Below are 11,189 nucleotides of genomic sequence, written 5' to 3'. Positions count from 1 at the left end.
AGAGGTAAATGCAAAAAAAAAAAAAAGAAGTTGTTATGGAGAAAAAAAACTTTACAACTGTAGTGGCTTTAGGTGGCTACAAGGGCCAGTGGACTATGATAATTCCCCAAATGTTAAGGCTTAACCCATATATATGTTTTTATTTAATGTATTCATCGATGGCACATTGTCCACTTGACTCGTGACTTCCTTGTAGAACGTGGGCTGTGATTTAGTGGTCACATGACTCTGGTCCCAGGACCGGTTTATCAGCACTGAGTTCATCCAGAGACTCTTTACTGGTAAGGCTGTCTCTGCCGCAACCCCAGCCTTCACCTCCTCTGTCTCCTCCCGGTAAGCGTTACTCGGTTCACGGGCCGCCGGCCGCCTGCTCGGTGTTTTAAAGATGGCTCGGACAGTTTTGGTTGTCCTGTTTTCAGTCGTGCTGTCCGGTGTGAGCGCCGGAGTGTTTTTCAACAAGAAGCAGCCGTGTTATGTCCGCACACCGAGGAAAAACGGCTTCGGACTACAGTAAGTTGAACATATCTGTGTGCTTTTTAAAATAAATGTGTGAAGAGTTACGAAGAAGATTTTACTAGTTTCTGTAGCTAGCTGGTTTAGCCACCTAGCGAGCTAACATTAACGTTAGCTTCAAATAGCCGTTGGCTTTATCAGAAGTTGCAGCCTGCTGAGTTCATGTTATCTTAATTTTCACACTCAGATGTGACTGATAAGCCTGAAATATGAAAGTATATCTGTGTGCAGGGAAAAAAACAAACAAGAAAAACAGCCAGTGGTGAAATGACTATCGAATAGGTGTTTATGTTGTATTTTAATCTTATTTTTCTGAGTACCTTTGCTTGTAAAAACGAAACAAAGATTTCGGTTATGTCCACACAATGCCTTTGTCATCACTTTCTCTAAATCACGAGGTTTGTGCTGAATCACCGATTGAGGAAGTTGGCAGCTCTGTACACTCCCTACAGCTCACCTGTTAACCTGAATGACTGATTGTCATAGAGACTGTATTGGAAAACAAATAAAACAAGTTAAAATTAACTTTTGCGTGTAGTAAATTTTTTTAAGCATTCAGGACTGTACATACAGTATATGATACAGTGAAGAAATCAAGACCATGCATTCTTTAAAGTGGTCAATATAAATATCAAATATCAGAATTAGTCTTATGTACCAGATTATGCTCATTTTCTGGTTCATATGGTTATTTTTGGGTTTCTACTAGGTCATGTTTATATGCGTCAGTGTTAAAAAAACAACATCAAAACATTTGTCACACTTTCTTTCAAATGCTCTGTTTTACTGCCTGTCTCTTTAATTCAAGATTTGTGACATCACATTTTGTTGAAAGACAGTTTTTGATTTCAAACTGTGCATTTCTCTGGATTGAGCATTTAAGCACTTAAACACTTAAGATATTTTGGGCATTTTTTCTGACTGATCAGTCATAGAGTCTGTTGCTGCTGCAGAACTAATGTATCTAATCACCTGTCCATCCACAGGACTGGCCCACTTCCTCATGAGTACTTAAACATTTCTGATCTGCCCAAATCATGGGACTGGAGAAACATCAATGGCACCAATTATGTGAGCACGACCCGCAACCAGCACATTCCTCAGTACTGCGGTTCCTGCTGGGCCCACGGCAGCACCAGCGCCATGGCAGGTATGACTCAAAGTAGCTTTCCTAATGGGAACTAAATCAAACTGAATCATGTGGTTTTACTGCATTGTAAAACAGCAGGTCCTCACATGACTCTTCAGACACTTTTTAATATAGGATTGCAAGTTCCACTTCCGCTTTGCACAGATGCGATTAGCAGGAACTGGTCATGTTTTTTTTTTTTTTTTTTAAAGTTATCATTTACTTTTTATAAAAATGTGTCTGCTCTCTCACCAGATCGCATCAACATTAAGAGGAAAGGAGCTTGGCCGTCTGCCTATCTCTCAGTCCAGCATGTGATCGACTGTGGTGACGCTGGCAGTTGCCATGGGGGAGATCACAGTGGAGTGTGGGAGTATGCTAACACGCACGGGATCCCAGATGAGACATGCAACAACTACCAGGCTAAAGACCAAGGTAAGTATCCTTCAGGGCACAGAGTAACACTTAACCTGTCCGAGTGTGAGCTGCAACATGACCTGTGTCCCTCTTTACAGACTGCAAACCCTTCAATCAATGTGGCACCTGCACCACCTTTGGAGTGTGCAACATTATCAAGAACTACACCATGTGGAAAGTGGGAGATTACGGATCTGTCAGCGGGAGGGAAAAGATGATGGCAGAGATCTACGCTAGAGGACCAATCAGGTTTGTAACTGTTCTTAAGTTACAGCGGTAGACAATCCACATGTAATTGAATAGCACATTTAAGCACAAGTGGACTTAACCCAAAGACTGTAAGGAACCCCCTATCCACATAACAGACCAACAGTATTCATAGGCAAACACATACAGTAACTTATGAAAATAAAAAATGTTTTCAATGGGCCTTTTTCACGGAGGACATTTTAACATGTTACAGAACAGAACAGGCGTAAATACAATGAATGATGGCTGAATTCCATTCGGCTGCTTCAGTTTCAGGGTCCTGGTATTGTGCATGCTGGTACTCTGTCAAACTTGAATAGAATAGAGCTGTTGTTGATGTTTATGCTAACGTCTGTGAAAAGTCAAAACCTCTGCTTTGGAAAGGATTCACCGTTGCTTGAAAGCAGTCACAGTTGTTACAGAACAGTCTCTAAAAGAGTCAAAAGGGAGATGTTTGGTCAGATACTGAAATTGTGACGCTAATCTTGGTTTCCTACTTTGAAACTGTACTGACTGTAGAGATCTGCGTTGCTGCTGCAGGGGTGGGAACGTGGGTGTGACGCATTCATGCATTCACAAACATACATTCAAAGATTTCTATTTCAAGTTTTGGTCATACTATACTTAATTTGTTGTCACTTTGTTTGGTATATTATACTGTGTTTTTCATTACTGTTTGGTCATACTTAACTATGATATTCTTTGTGACTTATTGTCATACTATAATAGGATATTTCATGACCTTTTTTGGGTCATACTAAATACAAAATCATATTTTCAATGACTTCTTTTCATCATAATGTACTGATGATATTTTTCATGTTTGGTCATACTATGTTAAGTTTTTGGTCATACTTAAACCTTTTGTGACGTTTTTGTTTATAGTTCACTATGATACTTTTCATGACTTTTCTGCCATACTATTTCTGCCATACTATGCTATGATATTTTTCAGAAATTTTGGGTCAATTTTTGTATTGCTCTTTGGTCAATACTATACTATCATTTTGTATGATTTTTTTTGGTCATATGATATTATATTTTAATGACTTTTCATGTTCATACTATACTGTGATATTTTCTATACTACATACTAGACTCATTCTATACTATGTTTTTTTCCTCACTTTTTTGCTCATACTATGATATATTTTATGATTTTTTTTGTCATACTGTGATATAATTTGTAACTTTTTGGTCATACTATACTTTGAATTGCCAGTACTTTTTTGGTTCATACTTATCTAATATACTTTTTTTTTGGTCATACTGTACTTTGATATTTTTATGACTGTTTTGATCATGATATACTGTGATGGTTTTTGAATGACTTTTCGTACTTTACCGTGATATATATATATTTTACTTTTATTGCACTATGATATTTTTCTTAACTATATTTTCTATGACTTATTTTGGTCATACTATACTATAAAAATGTAATAGCTTTTTAAAAAATGTTATCATACTGCACTATAATATTTTTCAAGACTTTTTATGCCTATGCACTGGCGATAGTCAAGGCCGAAGGCATTATGTTTTCGGGTTGTCTGTCCCGTCAGTGAATTGGTGACATTGACCTTGGGTGTCCACCTTGAAATTGCTGATTGTATATATCTTCTGTGCTGCCTAGAGGAAGATGTGTGTAAGGCACCCATGTTCTCACAGACATTGGTGTGAACTGTAAGTGCTTGACTGGTACATGGAGGCACTTAACTGCGTGGTGGTATTTCTAGTTTCAAATTTACCCTGACAGAGTAAGTAATCTGTGGTGTTTCTTTTCCCCAGCTGTGGGATTATGGCCACAGACAAGCTGGACGCCTACACCGGAGGTCTCTACTCTGAATATCAGGAGGAAGCTTTCATCAATCACATCGTGTCAGTGGCTGGATGGGGAGTGGAGGACGGTGTTGAATACTGGGTTGTGCGCAACTCCTGGGGAGAGCCATGGGTAAGTCTCTTAACTTGATACAATAAAACAAGGAATAGTTGTCAGACCTATGTTCAAAATAAAGACCTTGCATGTTTACAGACTTTCAGTGAGTCATTTTTATTCTGTTTCCAAAATATGTCACTTAAAGAACCCCTTAAAAGCCCTTTAAGTTCAAGAAGAAAATCCCAGGTATGATTAAGAAATTAACTGAGTTTTGGTGACATTTTCAAATTGATTGTTGTTGAACCAACAGTCCACAACCCAAAGTTATTTAACTTAACGAGCTAAGAAGTAACAAGGGAGCGTTTGGCATTTTGGCTTTAAAAAATGAATGATTACAAATTGATCACTTTACAAAATAGCTGCTGATTTATTTCCCCTCTCTCCTCAGGGTGAGAAGGGCTGGCTCAGGATTGTGACCAGTGATTACAAGGGAGGGAGTGGAAGCAAATACAACCTGGCGTTGGAGGAGGACTGCATGTACGGAGACCCAATCGTCCCCAAGGCCTACCTGTAGAAAGGACAAGCACCAAAACGTGTCAGAGGTCGTCAGTGCACTGCGCATATGTCTTCCTGTCCTGGGCAGTGGGAGAGCTTTTATTTGTAAAATGCAGAAAAGGGAATATGATATGATGATGAATAAGATTTTTTTTAAAAAAAGAGATCTATTTTTTACACTTGTAATCAGGGGCTCAAATTTCAGTGCCAAGGTCTTCCAGCTGGATACGAGACCTGCTTGAATTGAAGCTGATTGTTTTATTTTTAACACAGTGATGTCTCCTGGCTGTAATGGGCTGAACTGAGTGAGAGGAGTGAAACACATCAGTGCATCTAATTTCTGCAAAATTCAAGCAGTGCATGCTGAATGGCCATAATAGACACTAAAAGATGCAAGGAATAATTCAGTTTTACATCACCAAGAGGACATTGGCAGCATTTTATAGATTAGATTTTTTTCATATTGAATTAGCCAAAGAGCACAGTGTTTATTATTTGTCCTGCACTGCTGCAACTCTTAATGTCTTCAGTGTGTGGTGTTATGTATCGACAATATTGCACTGCACTGATGAAGTGTGCCTTACATGCACTGGCATTCAAGTTAAAATAAATGTAATTTTTTTTTTCACACTGAACAATCTACACATTGGAAATTCTGGGAAAATTGCAATCTTTGTTTAGTTGCTCAAAACTTTGCCAATAAACACAACACTTACAAACAAATCTGTCGTATGAGTATCGATCATGTCGTGAAAAAAATGAGAGCTGAAAGACGAAAGTGGGGCAAATTTAACTGGCCAGCGTTGTTAGCTCAAGACCTCATCAGCCAAGTTTAACTAACTCCCTAACAACCTGCACTGCCAGCCCGCTACCTGCAAGAGGAAAACTGCACTCAATTTTTAATTACTTTTTTGCGTCATAATATACTATGATATTGTGAATGACTGTTTTTGGGTCATACAATACTATGACACATATCTTGATGTTATTTTGTATGTTATATTTTCATGCTTTTTTTGGGTCATGCAATACTATTATTTTTTAAATCACTTTTCATTATACAGCACTATGATATTATTCATGCTTTTTGTTTGGTAATACAATACAATTATATATTTCATGATTTTTCATAGACATTCTATACCATAATATTTCGTTACTCCTTTCTAATATTTTTTGGTAACTTTGTTTTATACTACACTTTGATATTTGTCATTTTTATGGCCCTACAATAATATCTTTAAGTTTTAACTTTCACTTTTAACTTAACTTTTAACTATACTATGCTTTTTTTTTTTAATAACTTTTTCGTTAATACTGTTCTATCATATTTTTTGGTCATTTTTTTTTAACATGAACAATTATGTTGTTTTGGCCATTTTTGTATCATTCTATGCTATGGCGTTTTATGGCAGGCTATTCTAAGCTGTTTGTAGATGCTTTCAGATGATTTTGGGACGTGTCAAATTTTGGCATTTTTCGCCTTGCTATAGTCTTGGATTTTTGGTCACTTTTTCGACATGCCAAATTATGATGTTTTATGCCATTTTTGCAACTTTCTATGCTATGGCATGTCTTGGCAGGGTATTCTAAGCTGTTTTCAACTGTTTTCAGATGATTTTGGGACGTGTCAAATTTTGGCATTTTTCGCCTTACTACAGTCTTGGATTTTTGGTCACTTTTTCGACATGCACAATTATGCTGTTTTTGGCCATTTTTGTAACTTTCTCTGCTATGGCTTGTGTTAGTAGGCTATTCTAAGCTGTTTTCAGCTGTTTTCAGATGTTTTTGAGACATGTCAAATTTTGGCATTTTTCGCCTTACTATAGTCTTGGATTTTTGGTCACTTTTTCGACATGCCAAATTATGATGTTTTATGCCATTTTTGCAACTTTCTATGCTATGGCATGTCTTGGCAGGGTATTCTAAGCTGTTTTCAACTGTTTTCAGATGATTTTGGGACATGTCAAATTTTGGCATTTTTCGCCTTACTACAGTCTTGGATTTTTGGTCACTTTTTCGACATGCACAATTATGCTGTTTTTGGCCATTTTTGTAACTTTCTATGCTATGGCGTTGTCTTAGTAGGCTATTCTAAGCTGTTTTCAGCTGTGTTTCAGATGTTTTTTTGAGACATGTCAATTTTGGCATTTTTCGCCTTACTATAGTCTTGGATTTTTGGTCATTTTTTCGACATGCAAAATTATGATGTTTTTGACCATTTTTGCAACTTTCTATGCTATGGCATGTCTTGGCAGGCTATTCTAAGCTGTTTTCAAACTGTTTTCAGATGTTTTTGGGACATGTCAAATTTTGGCATTTTTCGCCTTACTATAGTCTTGGATTTTTGGTCACTTTTTTCGACATGCCAAATTATGATGTTTTATGCCATTTTTGCAACTTTCTATGCTATGGCATGTCTTGGCAGGGTATTCTAAGCTGTTTTCAGACTGTTTTCAGATGTTTTTGGGACATGTCAAATTTTGGCATTTTTCGCCTTACTACTATAGTCTTGGATTTTTGGTCACTTTTTTTCGACATGCACAAATTATGCTGTTTTTGGCCATTTTTTTGCAACTTTTCTATGCTATGGCGTGTCTGGCAGGCTATTCAAGCTGTTTTCAGATGTTTTCAGATGTTTTTGGGACATGTGTCAAATTTTGGCATTTTTTTCCTTACTATAGTCTTGGATTTTTGGTCATTTTTTCGACATGCAAAATTATGCTGGTTTTGACCATTTTTCAACTTTCTATGCTATGGCGTGTCTTGGCAGGCTATTCTAAGCTGTTTTCAGATTTTTTCAGATGTTTTTGAGACATGTCAAATTTTGGCATTTTTCGCCTTACTATAGTCTTGGATTTTTGGTCACTTTTTTCGACATGCACAATTATGCTGTTTTATGCCATTTTTTGCAACTTTCTATGCTATGGCTTGTGTTACTAGGATATTCTAAGCTGTTTTCAGATGTTTTCAGATGTTTTTGGGATGTGTCAAATTTTGGCATTTTTCGCCTTACTATAGTCTTGGATTTTTGGTCACTTTTTTCGACATGCACAATTATGCTGTTTTTGGCCATTTTTGCAACGTTCTATGCTATGGCGTGTCTTGGTAGGATATTCTAAGCTGTTTTCAGATGTTTTCAGATGATTTTGGGACGTGTCACATTTTGGCATTTTTTTCCTTACTATAGTCTTGGATTTTTGTTCACTTTTTTCGACATGCACAATTATGCTGTTTTATGCCATTTTCACAACTTTCTATGCTATGGCTTGTGTTACTAGGATATTCTAAGCTGTTTGTAGATGTTTTCAGAATTTTTTGAGACATGTCAAATTTTGGCATTTTTCGCCTTACTATAGTCTTGGATTTTTGGTCATTTTTTCGACATGCACAATTATGCTGGTTTTGGCCATTTTTGCAACTTTCTATGCTATGGCGTGTCTTGGCAGGGTATTCTAAGTTGTTTGTAGATGCTTTCAGATGGTTTTGGGATGTGACAAATTTTGGATTTTTGGTCACTTTTTTCGACATGCGCAATTATGCTGTTTTATGCCATTTTTGCAACTTTCTATGCTATGGCTTGTGTTTGGTAGGCTATTCTAAGCTGTTTTCAGCTGTTTTTTGGGACATGTCAAATTTTGGCATTTTTCGCCTTACTATAGTCTTGGATTTTTGGTCACTTTTTCGACATGCGCAATTATGCTGTTTTATGCCATTTTTGCAACTTTCTATGCTATGGCTTGTGTTAGTAGGCTATTCTAAGCAGCTGTTTTCAGCTGTTTTTGGGACATGTCAAATTTTGGCATTTTTCGCCTTACTATAGTCTTGGATTTTTGGTCACTTTTTCGACATGCGCAAATTATGCTGTTTTATGCCATTTTTGCAACTTTCTATGCTATGGTTTGTGTACTAGGCAGGCTATTCTAAGCTGTTTGTAGATGTTTTCAGATGATTTTGGGACATGTCAAATTTTGGCATTTTTCGCCTTACTATAGTCTTGGATTTTTGGTCACTTTTTCGACATGCACAATTATGATGTTTTTGTGGACATTTTTGCAACTTTCTATGCTATGGCGTGTCTTGGCAGGCTATTCTAAGCTGTTTTCAGATGTTTTCAGATGTTTTTGGGATGTGTCAAATTTTGGCATTTTTTCGCCTTACTATAGTCTTGGATTTTTGGTCACTTTTTCGACATGCCAAATTATGATGTTTTTGGCCATTTTTGCAACTTTCTATGCTATGGCTTGTGTTAGTAGGCTATTCTAAGCTGTTTTCAGCTGTTTTCAGATGTTTTTGGGACATGTCAAATTTTGGCATTTTTCGCCTTACTATAGTCTTGGATTTTTGGTCATTTTTTCGACATGCAAAATTATGCTGGTTTTGGCCATTTTCACAACTTTCTATGCTATGGCGTGTCTTGGCAGGGTATTCTAAGTTGTTTGTAGATGCTTTTTCAGATGGTTTTGGGACATGTCAAAATTTTGGCATTTTTTGCCTTACTATAGTCTTGGATTTTTGGTCACTTTTTTCCAACATGCCAATTATGCTGTTTTATGCCATTTTTGCAACTTTCTATGCTATGGCGTGTTAGTAGGATATTCTAAGCTGTTTTGTAGATGTTTTCAGATGTTTTTTGGACATGTCAAATTTTGACATTTTTCGCCTTACTATAGTCTTGGATTTTTGGTCACTTTTTCGACATGCACAAATTATGCTGTTTTTGCCATTTTTGCAACTTTCTATGCTATGGCGTGTCTTGGCAGGGATATTCTAAGCTGTTTTCAGATGTTTTCAGATGTTTTTGGGACATGTCAAATTTTGGCATTTTTCGCCTTACTATAGTCTTGGATTTTTGGTCACTTTTTTCGACATGCAAAATTATGTGTTTTTGACATTTTTTGCAACTTTCTATCGCTATGGCGTGTCTTGGCAGGCTATTCTAAGCTGTTTTTGTTTCAGATGTTTTTGGGACATGTCAATTTTTGGCATTTTTCGCCTTACTATAGTCTTGGATTTTTGGTCACTTTTTCGACATGCCAAATTGCTGATTTTTTTGGCCATTTTTTGCAACTTTCTATGCTATGGCTTGTCTAGTAGGCTATTCTAAGCTGTTTTTCAGCTGTTTTCAGATGTTTTTGGACATGTCAAATTTTGGCATTTTTCGCCTTACTATAGTCTTGGATTTTTGGTCATTTTTTCGACATGCAAAATTATTGGCTGTTTTGGCCATTTTTGCAACTTTTCTATGCTATGGCGTGTCTTGGCAGGATATTCTAAGCTGTTTGTTTCAGATGTTTTTCAGATGATTTTTGGGACATGTCAAATTTTGACATTTTTTGCCTTACTATAGTCTTGGATTTTGGGTCATTTTTTCGACATGCAAAATTTATGCTGGTTTTTGCCATTTTTGCAACTTTCTATGCTATGGCGTGTCTTGGCAGGGTATTCTAAGCTGTTTGTAGATTTTCAGATGTTTTTGGGACATGTCAAATTTTGGCATTTTTCGCCTTACTATAGTCTTGGATTTTTGGTCACTTTTTTCGACATGCGCAATTATGCTGTTTTATGCCATTTTTGCAACTTTCTATGCTATGGTTTGTGTTAGTAGGGCTATTCTAAGCTGTTTTCAGATGTTTTCAGATGATTTTGGGACATGTCAAATTTTGGCATTTTTCGCCTTACTATAGTCTTGGATTTTTGGTCATTTTTTCGACATGCAAATTATGCTGTTTTTGGCCATTTTTGCAACTTTCTATGCTATGGCATGTCTTGGCAGGGTATTCTAAGCTGTTTTTCAGCTGTTTTCAGATGTTTTTGGGACATGTCAAATTTTGGCATTTTTCGCCTTACTATAGTCTTGGATTTTTGGTCACTTTTTTTTCGACATGCACAATTATGCTGTTTTTTGGCCATTTTTGCAACTTTCTATGCTATGGCTTGTGTTTGGCAGGCTATTCTAAGCTGTTTTCAGCTGTTTTTTCAGATGTTTTTGGGACATGTCAAATTTTGACATTTTTCGCCTTACTATAGTCTTGGATTTTTGGTCATTTTTTTCGACATGCCAAATTATGATGTTTTTGCCATTTTTGCAACTTTCTATGCTATGGCGTGTCTTGGCAGGGTATTAAGCTTGTTTTCAACTGTTTTCAGATGTTTTTGGGACATGTCAAATTTTGGCATTTTTCGCCTTACTATAGTCTTGGATTTTTGGTCACTTTTTCGACATGCACAATTATTATGCTTTTTTGGCCATTTTTGCAACTTTCTATGCTATGGCGTTTCTTGGCAGGCTATTCTAAGCTGTTTTCAGTGTTTTCAGATGTTTTTGGGACATGTCAAATTTTGACATTTTTGCCTTACTATAGTCTTGGATTTTTGTTCATTTTTTCGACATGCAAAATTATGCTGTTTTGCCATTTTTGCAACTTTCTATGCTATGGCATGTCTTGG

The 11,189-nt window shown here is 36.7% G+C and overlaps 1 protein-coding gene across 1 annotated transcript; it reads left to right on the top strand.

Annotated features, from left to right (window-relative positions):
* Window positions 1-245: 245 nt before the first annotated feature.
* On the top strand, window positions 246-5,462 carry ctsz (cathepsin Z). The gene is made up of 6 exons (XM_042505676.1): window positions 246-510; window positions 1,500-1,663; window positions 1,898-2,077; window positions 2,158-2,308; window positions 4,097-4,259; window positions 4,633-5,462. Exons 1-6 carry the CDS (start codon window positions 386-388, stop codon window positions 4,756-4,758), a joined length of 909 nt encoding a protein of 302 aa, XP_042361610.1. The 5' UTR covers window positions 246-385; the 3' UTR covers window positions 4,759-5,462.
* Window positions 5,463-11,189: the final 5,727 nt, after the last annotated feature.

The sequence above is a fragment of the Plectropomus leopardus genome, chromosome 2, assembly GCF_008729295.1.
Source record: "Plectropomus leopardus isolate mb chromosome 2, YSFRI_Pleo_2.0, whole genome shotgun sequence".
Lineage (NCBI taxonomy): Eukaryota > Metazoa > Chordata > Actinopteri > Perciformes > Serranidae > Plectropomus > Plectropomus leopardus.
The sequence above is the reverse complement of the archived record's forward strand: the minus strand, read 5'-3'. Positions and strand labels throughout refer to the sequence as shown.

Excerpts from the sequence above, each read along its gene's own strand:
- ctsz (XM_042505676.1), top strand. The coding sequence starts at position 386 with ATGGCTCGGACAGTTTTGGTTGTCCTGTTTTCAGTCGTGCTGTCCGGT. Across the intron at positions 511-1,499 it reads AAAAACGGCTTCGGACTACA|GACTGGCCCACTTCCTCATG; the intron begins GTAAGTTGAACA and ends GTCCATCCACAG. Across the intron at positions 2,078-2,157 it reads CTACCAGGCTAAAGACCAAG|ACTGCAAACCCTTCAATCAA; the intron begins GTAAGTATCCTT and ends CCCTCTTTACAG.